The following is a 16,867-nucleotide window of genomic DNA, read 5'->3' on the forward strand; positions in this document are numbered from 1 at the left end:
ATGCTAGTTTTGTTGGAGAATTCTGCAAACAGATGGGAAAGCAGAGAGTTTGAATAAGTAGCCAGATGGAGAAAATGATGACCAGTAGAGGAACCTTTTTGTTGTAAGTCATTAGATGAGCTTGTTTTCTCTACAGATTTTTTATTTTATTTTGTGTTTCAAGTGTGTGGGGAATTTCTGCTAAATGATCTACTTTTTAGGTCAGGGATTTTCCTCCATTTCTTAGACTCATATTACCCTTTTTCCATTTTCTTAATTTTACCCTTCCATCATGAAGGAATTATGAAGAAAATATATGTATACTTAACATACGTATGATCTTCATCTCTTTCAGGTCACAACTATGACTCCAGCCTCCAACCCCATCATTGGTGTTCTGTTGTCCACTCAGAACAATCGCTGCCTCTCAGCCCCGGACTTAACTATTGAAAAGCGCCTGCCCTTCAGTTCCCTCTCTTCCTTGGCTTCCCTGCACAAGCCAGAGCGCTCCATCAGCCCTGAAAGCAATGACAGCATCTCTGAAGAACTAAACCATTTCAAACCTATCGTTTGTTCACCATGCACTCCTCCTAAGAGACTTCCTGATGGTCGTGTGCTCAGTCCCCTGATCATCAAATCAACACCCCGCAATCTAAACAGAAGCCTGCAAAAGCAGACTTCTTATGAGGCCAGTCCACGGATCCTCAAAAAGTGGGAACAGATCTTTCAGGAGCGACAGATCAAAAAGACCCTTTCAAAAGCCACCCTCACCTCTCTGGCTCCAGAAACAGGGGAAGACTTACTAGTCTCTGAAGTTATCCATGCTAACAAGGAGAAACCACTTATGGCTTTAAATACAAAACAGTCCAGTGGGCAAATGCTCTCTGAGTATACTGAGCCTACTCCCACTGACCTTGAATATTTCCCCTCTGTTAGTCAAATAAAAGCAGAACAGGGCAGTGATAGTAAAAGAAGCAATGAGATCCCCGTGGAAACCTGCTGTTCTTCAGAAGTCAAAGGGGGAGCCAGTGGGACTTTATTGGAAAGAGAACAGTTTGAAGGGCCAGGGTCAACCCCAGATGCCAGCTTAGACAAAATCTATATCAGCACTGCCATGAAAATCTCCGCAGGTAATTCAGTGCTACCCAAAAACAGTGTTTTGGGTGGGGTCCTGAAAACAAAGAAACAGCTGAAGACAGTAAATCATTTTGATCTGCCTAATGGTGTTCTTGCAGACAGCCGCGGTGAGGAGCCACTTCCGTCCTTACGTCGGGGCCGGAAAAGACACTGTAAGACTAAGCACTTAGAACAAAATGGCTCCCTTAAGAAACTGCGACAAAGCAGTGGTGAGGTCGGTCTGGCCCCCGCAGACCCAGTACTGCGAGAGATGGAGCAGAAACTGCAGCAGGAGGAAGAGGACCGACAGCTGGCTCTGCAGTTGCAGCGCATGTTTGACAACGAGAGGCGGACTGTGAGTCGGCGGAAAGGGAGCGTCGATCAGTATCTCTTACGGTCCAGCAACATGGCGGGAGCCAAGTAGCACCTAATGGGCAGTATTTCTTATTTTTAAGAGGTCTTTGGACTTGATCATTTTTCCTGAGGAGCTGAGTGTTCTCACTTTGGGTTTCTTTTAATGGCAAAACACTGTCTCACATGGTTCTGAGAGGGTCCAGGCCCTTGGTAGTCTGCATCCAAGGGGACTACATCTCTGCCTCCTTGAGACCCAGGCCAGAAGCACTCCTCGCCTCCCAAGTGACCCGCCTGTGGACTTTGGGTCGAATCTGACTGCACCCACTTGGAATGAGATTCAGGAACACAGTGGTCAAAGTTAAACATGGTAGAGGAAGGAGGGGATACCATCCCAAATTGATAGACCTCCTGACTTCTTTCAGTAGGATGGTGTTTTACATCAGCCTTGCAGATAAAAATTAGTTCTGTCTTTTCAAAGAATAGAACAGGGTAGTTCTTTGGCAGATCCAAAATGATAAGTTGTCACGTGTTCCCCTACCCCCCCACCCTCCTTCCCCTTGCCACAACTAAATATGCCTAATGAAATCAGTTGACCTATGAGTCTGCAAAAGTTAATGTACATTCCCTGTTTAAAAAAAAACAACATGTGATTAATGCTGTATGATTAACAGGCCACATTCATAGTCATTGTTTAATTTGGTCTTCCCAAGAGACCTTACATGTCAGTGGTATTAGACCTGTTTTAAGATGATGAAACTGCAGTGCAGATGGCCAGATTTTCTCAGTTACTAAATGGTATAGCTGACAACAAATCCCATGGATTTTCCACATTAACAGGTTGCTGTAGTGGATTGAAACTCAAGGGCATGCCAGGAAAAGCTGAATACCAGTTGTGCAAAGTCCACCAGAAGGTTGACTGAAAGTTTAATCAAATGCTGTGCACTTGTCCCCACCCCCACAGTTTACAGCCTTCTGTTTTCCTGGTGGGTTCCACCTCTGTCAGATAAACTACAGTTGGACTGCATTATTGCTATCTACTTGGCCAAGGGTTATCTGCAATGTTCATCTAAAATCCAAAAAGTGTGGCCAAAAGTCAGGCAAGGGCTGGAACTCTATTCTTTGGAAACAAGGTATCTAGCTGGATGCAGCTGGTAAATTCAGTCCCATGGACCTGTGGGGTTTATTTTCCATAGCTGGTGACACCATGTGTCTTTTGCATCCCTGGTGGTGCTTGGTGCTTCTGCCCATCTGGGCTCATTGAGAATAAGGATTAAGATATGATTTTAGGGACTCTCAGGTGGGCATGTATGAGCTGTTACTATTAAGTCATGGCATTTTAATGAACTTTCCAAAGCTTAGATTTCCCAGCGTGTTTTGTCCCCTTGCGTGGCCCCAGCAGATTATGCATAGTTTTTCCAGTGATGTTGCCATTGGCAAAAACTTTTGGAACTGTCCTCAAAGTCTAGAAATTTCTAGAAACGCAGACTCCTAAATTATCAGAACTATAAGAACCTTATTGGTCGTCTATTGCACCCTCCTTCCCTTATTAAAGCAGAACGTAAGGTCCCGAACAGTAATTCACTGATCATGGTTACTAGGGATTTATTATGTTTAGATTCTTCGGTAATTTTGCTTGCTCCCTACCCCTTCTCTGGGCAAATCTCCAATCTTTGGGGATAATCATAGGGGGAAAAAAATTAAGTTCAATACTAGTCAGAAACTATTTGAAGTTTCTTTAAATGAAGGTGGTTATCAAGAGGCATGAATGAGGGGCAGCTGTAAAGCAGTTACCCTTGTACAGTTCAAAAACAGTCCCCAAAGAGACGTTCCAGAGATGTCTTAAGCATTGTGGTTGTCATGAGATATGTGGAACCTCCTCAGTGATCACTTTGATGGGGAGCGTCACTCTCCTGAATATGTGTTCTGTGTCCCTAGTATTTCTGTGCACACGTGCAGATTTCTGTTTTTAAAATCCCTTGATATTCACACCATTTCAGTTCTCTGCCCCACCAGCAACATATACCTTCCAGAGGCTGCTGGAGGATTACTAGTGCCCAAGATAGAAAAGTTGGCAATGGTCTGCAGAGGACAGGGAGGTAACCTCACTAAAAGCCCTTAGAGAAAACATTAGATACTGCAATTTCACAGTTCCTTTTTGAGCTTAGTAAATATTCTTGGAAGGCTAGTCTTATTGGTAGTAGCAAAGACACGTATTTTTCCACTTGCCACCTTTTTCTATGTCCCCAGTAATTTGAAAGACACTTTTTAGTTGGAACTGATTTTTGGTTTTGGAAGAAAGATACATATTTTTAATAGATAAAGATTATATATTTTAAATATTTCCCCAAAGTAATAATTTCATTTTAAGAAATTGCATAGCAGTTGCAACAAGTTTTAGCTTCAGGTTTAGAATGAGAAGCTACTTCTTGTTGAGAACTATTCCAAATGCCCGATCCAGTCTACTGACTTCCCTCCTGAACCTACTTACTGGTGCCAAAAATGGCATTGATGGTTGTCCCTTTCCAAATGTCCCACCGAGCTGGAGTCCTTCAGACACAGACAAAGCAGTCTAGGTTAAACAGGGATGAAGCTTATTTAATCTTTAAGGCTTTGGAGGGAAAAAAACCCCACTAAGGTATTACCTGTATTTTAAGATGCTGAGCCCTTCCTGAAAAGCTCCCCCTTCTGTGTGTGATCACAAATGGAATTGTCAGCATGAATTATTTGGAGGAATAAAGACACGTAAGGAAGCTAGAACGATGAGGGCCTGTGAGCTAGAATGAGGGATACACGATTTTAGAAAGCAAGCAAATCACTGGAATCCAGTTCACTACTAACTTCCTTGCTTGTGCATTCTATATTGTTATTAAAGGGGAAGTTATGAGAGGCTGGTGATGGAGGTCATTCTGATGGAAATCCAGGTAGTGGTGGTCCCTGGGAAGGGGCCTCTCAGCTCTTTTTCATAGAGTGGGGAAGATACCTTGGGAACATAGTCACGGCCAAGTGATTGTACCTACCAGAAGAGGTCCTCTGGGCCTGTTGGGTTGCTGTCCCATCAGGGGATTATGCATTCACCCCCTGGCCCCTCTTGGAAAGATTAATTCTTCTTGGCTGAAGCTTCCCAAGAGAATTGTAAGTGACTTCATATAAAAAAATTTTTTTAAATTTTTGCTTTGAGGAAGCACTGGTGATAACGCCGTCTGAGTTTTTGGGTTTTTTTGTTGTTATTGTTCCCTAAAGAAAAAATGCCCTTAAGAGATTAAAGCTGCTTAAGTAATTGTTGTATGATTACAAATTGACTAAAGTGGGAAGGTGCCACTGTGTTTAACTGGTGAAGCTGATGACCGAAGGCTGTGCTGTTGCCTTTCTGTTCCATTTAACAAACATTTCCTGAGCTTCGAACTTGTGCCAACCCTGTGTGGGGTCATGGAGATATGAAGATGTAAAGGACAGTCCCTGCTCTTGAGCTCAATGTCTAATGAAATGTATTTGAATGTATGTGTGGCTGGAGAGTTTGTTAATGGTCTAATGAAAGGCTGCTTCTTATTATGATCTTATAATATTATCTGGCACCAAGTAGGTGGCCTTGAACATTTTCAGTATCCTGATCAGTGTTTGTGAACTTGATTATAACCCTGATTTCCATTTTCTAAGTTTTACCAAAAGAGAATGAGGTGGAAGGGAGAAAAATTGAAGACTGGATCATAATCATAAAATGTTATAGCTGGAATGAATAAAGTCAAGCCCCCCCCTCTTGCCTAAGATAAAAGGGTCATGAAGTCCAGTGTCCTATTCCTTGTTTACCACTGTAAACAGAAGGATCTAAATAAGTAGACTTTTAAGTTACACACACAAACACAATTTGCTAGTGAGAGGGACCCCCAAATGATTGAGGAGGCTCTAAAATTTTTCTTGCATTTTTATTTTCAGTTAGAATTAAAATGGACCTATATTCCCTGAATATATATCTGGTAGGGAAAAAAACCCTGTCATGTGAGTAAAGCAAATATATCTTGGGAAATGATATATTTTTATTGGAATGTCATTTTAATGGTTACAGGTAAAAACTAGCCAACCCTTCATTTTCCTTTGAAAATCAAGTACTTTCTTAAGGACTTAAATCTTTGCAGCCAATCTTTTCCTCATCAGCCTATGGAGTGGTCTTTTTGGTCTGGTTTTGAGAAGTGAGCATAAACTGTATGAGTTTTATGACAATGAGGAAAGCCTTCAGTTTTGGGGAGTGGTAGGAGTAGCAGGGAGATTTCAGGAAATAGAGGCTGCTGAATAGACTTTCTCCAAAGATGTAGAAATGCATCTTTACCCATGATTGTGACCTACTGTAACTTCCTGAAGATTATTCTACAGAAAAGGACTTGACATTGCAGGGGTCACCAGTTTAGAGGCTGGTTAAATTGAATGAAGGAAAAGAGCCAAGACTGTGCACATTATTAGTACATTATCAGTGTTTTTTTTTTTTCTTTCTTTTTTCTTTTCCTTCCTTGGGAAAAAAATTCACATTTTACTTTGTGAGTAAATGCTTCTTTAATGTGTAAATGCGGAGGCAACCTCAAACCTGGGGTGTGCTCCCTTCACATTTTCTCAAATTAAGAACTGGCTGGACAAAGCCAAGGTAAAGCCAGGTTTGTTCATCTTCCTGTTGACATAGAGTGAAAACAGGCAACGCGCTCCTCAGAAACCAGGCCCCAGAGCTCAAGGGTCACTTTGGACACTGGCAGCAGTCCCACCACTTCTACACTGTGCCAACGATGGTAGCAATTGCTGTTCCTCAGTGGTTTCAACCCTCAGTCTCCAGCAGAACACATAAAGCCTGAGAGAGAAAGGGGAAAAACTTACCTTAAGTACCAACTAATGGATTTTCCACCTTGGTACCCTGTTTACTTTCAACTCTGTACAAACACAGTTGTCCTTAACCCCTCCCACCTAGAAATAGAAAATGGATTGTATACTGGTTTTACTCAACCTGCTGTCTGCATTAGAATTGGGGAAGGGGCCTGGGTCCTGATGGGCTGCCTCTCCTGACTGCCTCTTCTCCGGTTCATCATAAAGAGTGTTTGACAAAGACAGAGGACTCAGAACAGGGTGTGCCCTTCGAGGAATGCTTCTGCCAACAAGGAAATGTCATGGAGTCAAATGGGATGATGTGTAGTTTATTAAAACAATACCAAAGCGCATTCTTCACTGTATATTTGCCTGCTTGAGGAGAGGCCCAAGTTGAGAACACAGTAAAGCAAACTCATGAATATGAATGTTATTTTTCTACTCAAAGTCTTACTTCTGGAGAAGACAGACTGGGGCTAAGCTTAGACTGACTATGGGCAGTGGTTCTTTGGTGCTGCTTTTGCTCTGGGAGATGTCCCACATTGCAACGACTTGCTTTGGCATTCAGCATGATGAGAGAAATTGGGAGGTGGGATGGGATTTTCATGGTGTATAGCTGCTAAAATTATTGGCAGAAAACAATGTACTAGTTGGAGATAGTGAGAATACATCATTGTTTTTTGGGCCCTAAACTGACAGGTCATACTCCACACCCTCATTCATTCCTATATAGCTTGATGCAAGGGGCAGCCCTCATTACAGATGGGAAACTCGGGCCTGACTGTTATGCAGGGCCTGGAAACTGGGTCCACACTGTTTACTGTGGCCCTGGCTCAAATCAGCTGCAGGTGGTTCTATCCTTTCCCCTCTGGCCTTGGCTAGCAGTATGGTTCCTGCTGTACTCTGAACTGGATCTCTCAGACAGCCTGAAGGGCTAAAGGGACCAAAGCCTTCCCCCTGTACCGACTAATGTGGTGTGAGTTATCCTGCGGTAACAAGGATTCTGAGGCACAATCTGCCTCTAAATCACGTTTTGGCTCTCGGTTTTCACTGGGCATTTTGGGTAGAAAAACAATGGGCCTATCTAATTAATCTTGGAGAGACTTTATTCTCATTTGCTCTTGGTGAAAGAGAAAATTGGAGAATGCTCAGAAGAATGTGGCAGTCAGCCACTCACCAGCAGACTATGGACTCAGAACTAGCCTGAGGATGAAGCGCTATCTGGTAGGTCAGGTGTGCTGGGACGTGACTACGCTGGCCACAGGGAGGGTGGCCACCACCCAAAGCCTCAATGATTACTTGTGAATCCCCATTCATTGGACATATCTAGTCGGAGATTTTACTCAACAAGGACTAGGTCATGTTTCATCAACTATACAAAATGCAGGAAACCAAGTGAATTTGCTTACTGGAGACCTCAAAGTTTGTGTTCAGCATCATAAGGACACAGAGAGATTGAAAATCCCACTAATGCTATAGGCAAAGTTAAATAACCTGTCCTATATAATACAGTTAATGAGAGAGTTAGGGTTAAAATTGAATCCTGGTAATGTAAGTCCAGGTTACACACGAGTTGGAAAGAACAGACAACTGGACATGATCGAATAGTTGCTGAGAGGCAAAAATTCACCTTGATGGGAGGGTGGGTGAGTGGACAGCTGAGTCTCTGCCTCATATACTTAAAACAGTAGCCAGGCTGGAGGGCTGTTTTTTGTTTTTTGTTTTTTTCTGGAATGTGGTGGCTTTAAGAGAATGCCCAGGCAGTGCCTGTGGGAACATACCCAGCACTGGCTTCTGTCTCCTTAAGCAACTGTGTAATCCCTTTAAGACAGCATGTTTATTACTCACTCCTGCCAGTCCATTCAACCATAAATTCTGAGTGCCACCAGGCCTAGGCTCTGGGCTGAGCACCAGTTCCTGGTGGTACACTGGTGTCCTATAGGTTCACATTCTGGGTGAATTCAAGGACATGCCTGAGCTGAGGCTGAAAGGAATAGTAAGAAAAATTAGCCCTCATGGTCTTCCCTTACTCTTCTAGGTAGAACTAGAAACAGCACAGTTCACAAGCCCTCCTCCGAAGTGAGTATCCGAGTCACCTAGTGGCTTCCGTCCTGGGATTTCTACAGTGACATGATTTGGTGAGGGAAAAGGGGTCAGTGCTCAGCTCCCTCCAAACAGCCTCCAAAATAGGAAAGCCAACAATTAAGAATTCCAAATGATTCTGGCATCCTGGAACTCCAGGCTCAGGCTGAGGTGAAATGTAAACTCCCTGAATCAAATACCAGAGGTTAATGCTAAGTATAAAAAAGGGGAAATTGTTCTGATATTAATCTGGTAACAGCTCAATAAAGCCAAAGGAACAATGCATGAGTGTAGCGTCTTCAGCGTTTTCTCACACATTGGCCTAGCTGGGTAGAAAGAAAAAATACATTTTTGGCCAAAGAGCAGTGCTAAGATGATGGAGGAACGTAAGCAGATAGCTGAGTCCGATGGCTAGAACTAGCGATACCGTTTCTCAACACAAGTAAAGACAAGCTTTGGAGAATGAGCTTCCTGTCATTAGACACAGGCAAGAGGAGCTGAATGACCTGCTGTAGGTGGCTTCCAAGAGGCTGGAAAAGTGTGTTCCCCGGGGCCAGATACTTCTCCAGAACTGGCACCTAGTAAGGTTTTCAGGGTGGAGGTGGCGCTTCCTTCCTAACAATAACAGAAGGGCACTTTTGTGGCCCACGGGTGCCACTGTGAGTGACTCTCCTGCTAGCTAACGTGTGAGAGATTGTGGTCAAGGCAGACAGTAGGCAAGTGTCTGTGTCCTCACAATTTCTCACACTTGTAATGTGGCGGGTGCTCTGCCACGCGTCTGTCACACCTATGGCTACAAGACTTCGTTTCTATTATCTCCTTAATTACAGCTTAGGTTGGAGTTTGCCACTGCTTTCTGGGAACTGCAGGCCTGTTCCCCAGATCTGAAATGTGGGTTGCCCCAGAGGGGAGCCTTAGAAGCAAAGGTTACCAGGCCCTTGGGTCCTGCCCGACATCCATCCCCAGGTGCACAGACTGGAATCCAGCCCTAGGGGTCTTCACCAGATCTCCCCCCTCGCAGGTGCTGACTACTGGGTATTCTCAAGGCTGGGGTGATCCACTGGCTGCCAGTCGCTTTACTTACTGTGAGTCTGGTTGACTTTGTGTTAGAGCCACAGCCCATCTTAAATATGTGTCCTGGATTACAAGACCTCAGTTTGCCCCACCTTTGTGAACATGGCCACCTGACAATTCCTAACCCCTACCCCGCCAAACACACCCCATTTTCCCTCACAATGGAAAAAGCTGCCCAACAGAAAGCACTCATTCTGAGGCCCGGGGGCTCTAACTCCTCTGAAACCTAAATTCTGAGCTTATCACTGTCCCATTTACCCCCCAGTTTTCTACCCTAACGCCCATCTTAGCTCTGTCATAGGCATGTGACTCAGGCGGGTTCCCAAGGCCTCCTCGGGCCCCCATCTACAGGGGATGTGGTTCCAGCGTGACAGCCTGCCCCAAGTTCCCAGAAAGAACATGTGAGTACCTTGTGCTATGTACACACTCTTTATTGATGCTGACCCAGGCCCCAGGGCCTGTTAGCCCGAGATAGGGGGGTTCCTGAGTTCCCCACTCTCTGCGGCCAGCCAGTCAGCCAGGCTGAGCCCGACTCCAGGGCCCACATAGGCCTAGCGGTCCCGGTGGAAGGCACGGCCCCCTCAGGGAGGGGGAGGGCGTGAGGTGTGGGCACCCGCTGGACGGCTTGTACATGCCCTGCACGGCCCTAGCCTTTTGAGTCACTGGCCACGGGCTCCTGGCAGAACTCGTCCATGAGCTCGAGGAAGTGGCCATATTTAGTCTCGCCTTCGCTCAACGCGGGCCGGGCTGGGGCTGGCTCCGAGGCTCCGAACACTGTCCGCAGTGAGCTGCGCACCAGCCGCCTGTAGCGGGCCCGGAACTCCTTCAGCAGCTTCTTGGCCTCCACGTACTGCTTCTGGTTCACCAGCCGCTGCTCTGTCTGCCGGCGCAGGACAGCAGCTGCGGGGAGAGGAGCGGCAGTGACACCAAGCTCGCCCTGGGTTGTCCTGACCCAAAGGGAGAACAGGGACTGGGTCCAGTGCGCCCCTCCCCCACCAAAAGTGGGATGGAGTGGGACGGGGCTGGAAGAGGATGTTAAGGTCTCTCTACCTTGGGGCCATTGGGAAGCTACCAGGGTCCCTTCCTGATCTATCTCAGGCCACAAGTCTAGTCCACAACAGGTCGTGTGACTCTGGGCAACCTCCTGCTGCACACTGGGCCTCGTTTCTCCACTGTGCATGGTCAGAGCAGGGCTTAATATTCTTGGAGGACAATTTCTGCGCCAACACAACCCTGGGCCTTAGACCAGCAGCCGAGTAATGTGGCTCTCCAGTCCTGACAGCTGAGGGTGAGGGGCAGAGCCCTACCGAGTGGCGCCTCTGTGATGTTCCGGGGGTCCCTCATGCGAATGAGGATGTCATCCAGCAGCTGGGCTCGAGTCTTCCGTGGGGGTGGAGCAGGGATCTTCTGGGTCTGACAGAGGCAAGAGAAGGCTGAGTTATGGCACTTGTACGCCCCAGGCTTGTGCTCAGACATTCCAGGCCTCACTGCATATGGTTATCCTAACTGCAGGGGAGCACTTGGGGTCCCTGGGTGACAGCCACATCTGCACACATTTGCGGGGGACCCAGGAGTCATCTCACTCTCAGCGAGGTGAGCACCTACCCGCTTCTCCTTGGGAACATAGCGTTTCTGCAGGGTGTCCAGCCTCGGCTTGGAGGAGCGGTACAGGAGCGGGTGCTTGAGCATGTGCTGCAGGGCCTGTGCGTTCTTCTGGATTCCTGGCTCAGGGAGGCGAGGTTGTCACCAGCAGCACACCTCCCTCTCCTCCCCCAGGCTCCCGGGCCCAACTTCTTCATTCACTGTCTCCCAGTAGCCCTGGGGAACAGTTGCTGAGAGACCCCAAGAAGGAAACACTACCCACTCATCTCCGCCTGCTCTGTTGCAGTGCCTCACCGCTATCATGGAGGCAGTGACCGCGGTCCCCTCTGAGTGCAGATCCAGGCTGACCCAGTGCAACCCCATTAACCTTAGGATGGACTCACACCCACAAGGGCCAAGCTGAGCGCCAATTCCTTCAGAAGTTCGGACACTATTAACAGTCAGTCTGAAACAAACTCAGACAGCGGCAAACTCCCTTGCCTCAGGGGTCCAACCAAACAGGGGAAGATTTCAGATCTTCACTGGGTCGGGAGGGGTTTAAATATCTGGCCAGTCTGAGTGCTTACACATCAAACCCTCCTCTGAGACATCTCCAACAAGAGCAGGTCGGCGCACATTGGCTGGAACCTGAGCAAGCTGTGGCTCTCCCAAAGCCAAAGGAGCCAGGCTAGGGGTCCCAACATGTGGGGTTCCACAGCAGGACCCCTGGGGGCACTATGGTACAGCTTCAGACAGGACAGCATCCTGGCTGGGAAACAAGGCCTGGTAGCAGCTTTGGCTTCTCTCTAGCTTGCGCTGGGCTCGGACCTTTCTCTTCACATACCCTTTGGTTCAATATAGGAGGGATCAGGCCTGGCTGTCAGCAGCTCCTCATAGCCGTGGTACTTGCTGGGGAGGGAGGCAGATAAGAGCTTCCTCGGAGGCTTCTTTACGTCTCTGGGTGCTGTTTGTGGTCTCCTTTGGACTTTCTCTTTCAACTCTGAGTGATCCCTCTGGAAGATGGGGGAAGGCAACGCATTCACCTGTGTGGAGGCAAAACACATTGGTCTAGTCTGTTAATGCTAATAAGCATCAGTTCTCTGCCAATCCCCGTGCTGGGCCCTGGCCTGGGGCAAGAACCAAGACAGAGGTGGGAGGAGGCAAACATGAAAATGCTAGAACATATAAATACATATGAATGCTAGACAAAGAGAAACATATACATGCTAGAACAGGAAGCATGAGGGTCCTGGGGAGCCTCTCAGGAACCTTTTCCCAGACCAGAGTGCCAGGAAGCTTCCTGGAAGAAGTGACACCTTAGCCTGAGGTCAGTCTCCAAAAAGCAGGCAAGCTGGTCTCCAGCAGGATGGCGAGGGGAGGGCTGCAAGGTTGAGGAAGGATGACAGGCAGGCCAGGAGTAGAGTGGGCAATGGTGCACAGGTCAGACACAGGACGTGCACTGGGAGGACTAAAACCTGGTTTCACTGGAGCGTGCCACAAAGCGGGGCAGCTGGAGCCATAAGCAGGGCCCCTGGACATTTAAATCTGAAGCTCAGGGTAGTTTGTCATGTTTTGGTTTATTTTCTTTATCCTCACTGTGAGATTTAAGGAGGCTAGAACACTCTCTGAATTCGCACTGTAAGCCCTCCCTCATGGTTTTCTAAGAAACCGTATGACAACTGTATTTCAAGTAGGGATGCAGTTACACCCTTTCTTAAAACTTATGTCTGACTGAAGAAGGAATGGAAAAGCTGAGCAGCCCTAAAACAAGAGATGGATCCATATTTTAAAACTTCCCACAAAGAAGAGCCAACCAGCTGCTATGAAGCCTACCAAACATTTAAAGAACATGAATACCTACACTTCATAAACTCCCAAAAATCTGGACAAGAGAGAACACCTCCAACTCACTTTCTGAGGTCAGTGTTACTCTGAAATTAGTTTTACAGGGAAAGCTGTCACAAAAAGGACAACTACAAACCATTATCCCTTATGAACAGATATACAAATATTCTCAAAAATTATTAGTAAAGTGAGGGCCTCCCTGGTGGTGCAAAGAGTTAAAGAGCAGCACTACGAAGCTGTCTGCAGCTACTGCAGCACAAGTTCAATCCCCAGTCAGGGAGCTGGCCCACGTGATGCAGCAGACCTCTCCTGTCTCGCCCGCTGCCCCCTCAGCAGTGTGTTTCAGCCAACGTGCCTGTTCTGCTCCCCACTAGGCTCTGGCAAATTCCCTTACCCCTCCTCCAACCCCCTCCCACCTCTGGCCCATACCCCAGTTCTTCTATACAAAAAGATAATAAACTTAAAAAAAAAAAAAAAGAACGAAGTTCAGCTCCACCAGGCTCATGCTTTCCTCTCTTTACATGTCACCCTTCTGCTTGCTGACACTGAATGGTTCCTGCTCATACACTTTTACTTTCTGTACCCTGCTTTATGCTGTTCACTTGCCCAGAATGTCCTTGCTCCTCTCGTCACTTGCTTGACTCCAATTCAAACTGCAAAGCTCAGCTCATGTGAACTTCTTCCAGGAAGCTGCCGAGTCTGGGGCAAAGGCAGCCCTCCTTCCTCGGGCCCCACCCGATCGTGCTGTCTCACACTGACTGCACACATCGTTCCTGTTCAGCTCCCCACCAGACCCCCCATCAGACGCAGGGCATCTCATGGGCCGGACCCACATATCATCCGGCTGTGTTCACAGAGTTCAAAGGCAGCTTGAGAAGTGAGATCACCTCAAACATTTAAGCAGAGGGAGCAGTAAAACTTAGCCAAGACTAGCAGTCTTGTGCCACAGACTGACTGGTCAGGGGTGTCCCCACCAGAAGCCTGACATCAGCAGGTCTCCCGGAAGGGGCTGCAGGCCCCACCAGGGGTGCTGCCTCTGCCTTCCAGGGGTGCTGCCTCTGCCTTCCAGACCTGCCTTGTGCTCTCACGCCCAGCTGTCCACAGCAGTCCAGGGCTTCACAGACACCATGGGAGCTGGGGGACGAATGGGCTGGGGGAGGGGGATCCAGGCACCTGGGTCAAGAAGACAGACTCTGTGCTCGTGTTGTCTTCATCTGACAGGTGGCCGGCCATGTCGCTGTGGTGAGATACGCTTTCTTCACTTTGCACCGTGGAGTGTGAGCAGATGGGAGGCAGAGGCACAAAGGTCCGGCGAGACAAGGACAGGCCCCCCGGGCCCTCAATGGGTATCCCTATGTTCACCGGTATGTGTCTGGTGGTGGGCGGCTCTTCAGGCAGCCCTGCTTCTGACTCCAGCATCTCCTTTGAGGAAGACTTGGTGATGGACGGTTGATGGAGAATCAGCGGCTGCTTTGGCACCTTTGGGACTTGGGTTTTTACCTGTCATGGGAGAAGGGCTTGATTGGTTTGCTGCTTCATCATTCTCTCTCCCCCGGACCTCACCAGCCTAAGGCCACCGGGTACAGCAACTGGAGCACTGGATGAGGACTCAGATAATATGGAGGTGGCGACACCGTACTTACTAGGCCTCCATTGTGCGCCCTGTGATAACCTCTGTTGTTATAGTTACACTTCAACACCTACCAGTGAGTAATTATCCTCGTTTTATAAATGAGCAGCTTGGGGCTCAGAAAGGTCAGGTGGCTTGTTCCAAGGTCATGGAGTTGCTCATGGCACAGCCTGGACTATTCGATGTCTACTCTGGGTGCCAGGCCTCTTCCCACAGCCCTGGCCATATGCCTCTGGCGCAGAAGCTTTGCTCCCTGGCTCGAGACTTAATAAGGTGCTCTCGACTTTCCTTGGGGACAACAAAGAGGGTGTGGGGAGATGGTCCTGTGACTTCTGGAAGGCAGCAGCACCAGGCCCCCTTCAGAAGCTGGTCCCTGCACTGCTGCAGAAAGACACCAAAGGCAAGTCTTCCTCAGAGTGCAGCTTCCTGCTGAACTGCTCGGCAAGGCCAGTCACCTCCTCCCAGTCATGGGCTCAGTCTCCCCCGCTAGGCTTAGCTTCCCACTTACACTGTACTTGTTTCTTATTCTATGTCAAAGGCACTTGGTCTGTGCCTATCTGCACTTTTAGAGACCTAGTGCAGTGCAGCTCCCTGGCACGGATGTTAGAAATTCAGGGGTCTTGAAGCTTCCACTTCCCCTCCACGGACTGAGGCAACCCCTGCCCTGCCTCTGTGCCAGAGGTCTCCCACATGCACCTAACAAACTGAGGAGTGTTAGGGTAACTCTTGTGTAAAGTTCTTCTAAACACAATATTTCCTTTGGAAAACACCAGAACCTCAGTGTTTGGAGCCTGATGGACACAGGTGGGTTTTTCAGACCCAAGCCTCAGCGCCCAAAACACCAAGTGCCATCAGGTGGGAAGGGGCCACATTTATGCCCCCCGCTCAGCTCTGGGCTGGGGGTTGCCGAAGGATGCTCTTCTTCCATCTTCCATCCTCCACCCACCTCCCCACCCCTGGGCACCACGCATCCCCGGGGGGTCGGACTGAGGGCCTGGAGGGCAGGTGCTGTCTCTTCCACGTGCGCTCTCACAGCTCTGAGTTACGTGATATGTGGGTCTGGGTAGGCCTGTGCTGGCAGGTTCTCCACGTCCCCTTTTGTCCATGCCTGGCAGGAGGGGAGAGCCGGCAGCCTTGGTTCACTGACCAAGTAACAGTCCTGCTGCTGCCTGTGCGTCCAGCCCGTCTCTGTGCACCTGGGGGCCACGCAGGCACTGGCTCTGGCAGAAGGCCTCAGCCACGCTCTCCAGCCTGGCCTGCAGTGAGGCTAGGTGGTGTTGGCCAATCAGAAGCACTGATTTGCCTCATGGGTGGCCACTGGTATTTGAGTTTACCCTCTAGTAGCTGGAACCTCACAGATTGCCCTGGATGCCCACACTAACTTCACAGTTTGTTATTTTGCCCTTCAGCCTGTCTCTGCGTCTGAGGGTCTTGGGGCTGTGGAGAGCACGCTGTGTGGGAGAGGAGATATGCCCTTAGCATCAGCTCGCCCTGATTCTGCCCCTCCTCCCCTGGCTGATGGGAGGGAGGGAGTAGGGTCCTTTTAGGCGGCAACAGACAAGGACAAGATGATGGAAACCCTTCGAATTTCTGTCCATGTTTGGCTTTAAATGCTGTTCTGGTCCCCTGGGGCTCCCGACAAGAATGTGCGGGACAGAAGTGGGCTGCTGGCAGAGCTGAGGGAGTTACTGGATGTCACTTTTGAGATTAGCACTGGCCAGTTCAATTTTTGTCTTTTTTGGCCATGGGACGACTGAAGTTCAGGATGGAGGCGCATTTCACAGAAAATTCTGACATCCTTCAGATGAAAAGGAGATTTGATTGACTTTATGGGATTCCAGAAGGCAGGCTAAGCCCACTGACTGGCTAGGTCTGAGGGGCAGACTGCTTGAACAAGGAAATGCTTCTTGAGATTCAGTCAGGAGTGTGTGTTCCAGGCCTGGCAGGGTCAGTCACGATTTTCCCAGGTGACTCTAATGCATTGCTACGGGACTAGGGTGTTTATTAAGTATTTTAGTATCTGTTGCTCCATCCAGTTCTCTCTGCAGGTCTGAGAAGTTTGGAATGGAGAGAACTGGTCAGAGAGTGAAACTCGCACCCGAGTCCAGGCAGCTATGCACAGTGACTGAGCCAGGCTCACACCTGGGTCTTCTGGCTGGTTTTGGTCTATGTGCCCAGCTGCTGCTCTGTGCTTCAGTTTCTCTGTAAAATTAGGGAGTCAGACTCAATGACCTCCAAGCCTCTTGCCGATTCCGGTTTTTGGGTCTGTCTTGGCCCTCCTGACACCTCTCTGTTGGCAGAGCCAGGGCAGGAGGGGACAGTGCTGCCCCGGAAGCCTAAGGGAGGGAGCCCAGGCGCATGGAATGC

The 16,867-nt window shown here is 48.5% G+C and overlaps 2 protein-coding genes across 2 annotated transcripts in view; one reads left to right on the forward strand and one right to left on the reverse strand.

The window, feature by feature from the left end:
* Positions 1-6,770, forward strand: part of RNF169 (ring finger protein 169) — a 64,635-nt gene extending 57,865 nt beyond the window's left edge. The window contains exon 6 of the mRNA XM_012725654.1: positions 335-6,770. Within this exon, the coding sequence (XP_012581108.1) occupies positions 335-1,519 (1,185 nt within the window). The 3' untranslated portion in view covers positions 1,520-6,770. The remainder of the gene's footprint in view (positions 1-334) is intronic.
* A 3,108-nt stretch (positions 6,771-9,878) lies between these two features.
* Positions 9,879-16,867, reverse strand: part of XRRA1 (X-ray radiation resistance associated 1) — a 47,392-nt gene continuing 40,403 nt past the window's right edge. The window contains exons 15-19 of the mRNA XM_004683204.2: positions 14,044-14,370; positions 11,870-12,068; positions 11,050-11,165; positions 10,752-10,857; positions 9,879-10,344 (exon numbers count right to left, since the gene is read on the reverse strand). Of these exons, the coding sequence (XP_004683261.1) occupies positions 10,091-10,344; positions 10,752-10,857; positions 11,050-11,165; positions 11,870-12,068; positions 14,044-14,370 (1,002 nt within the window). The 3' untranslated portion in view covers positions 9,879-10,090. The remainder of the gene's footprint in view (positions 10,345-10,751; positions 10,858-11,049; positions 11,166-11,869; positions 12,069-14,043; positions 14,371-16,867) is intronic.

This window comes from Condylura cristata, unplaced genomic scaffold (assembly GCF_000260355.1).
Source record: "Condylura cristata isolate star-nosed mole 26May11 unplaced genomic scaffold, ConCri1.0 scaffold00015, whole genome shotgun sequence".
NCBI lineage: Eukaryota > Metazoa > Chordata > Mammalia > Eulipotyphla > Talpidae > Condylura > Condylura cristata.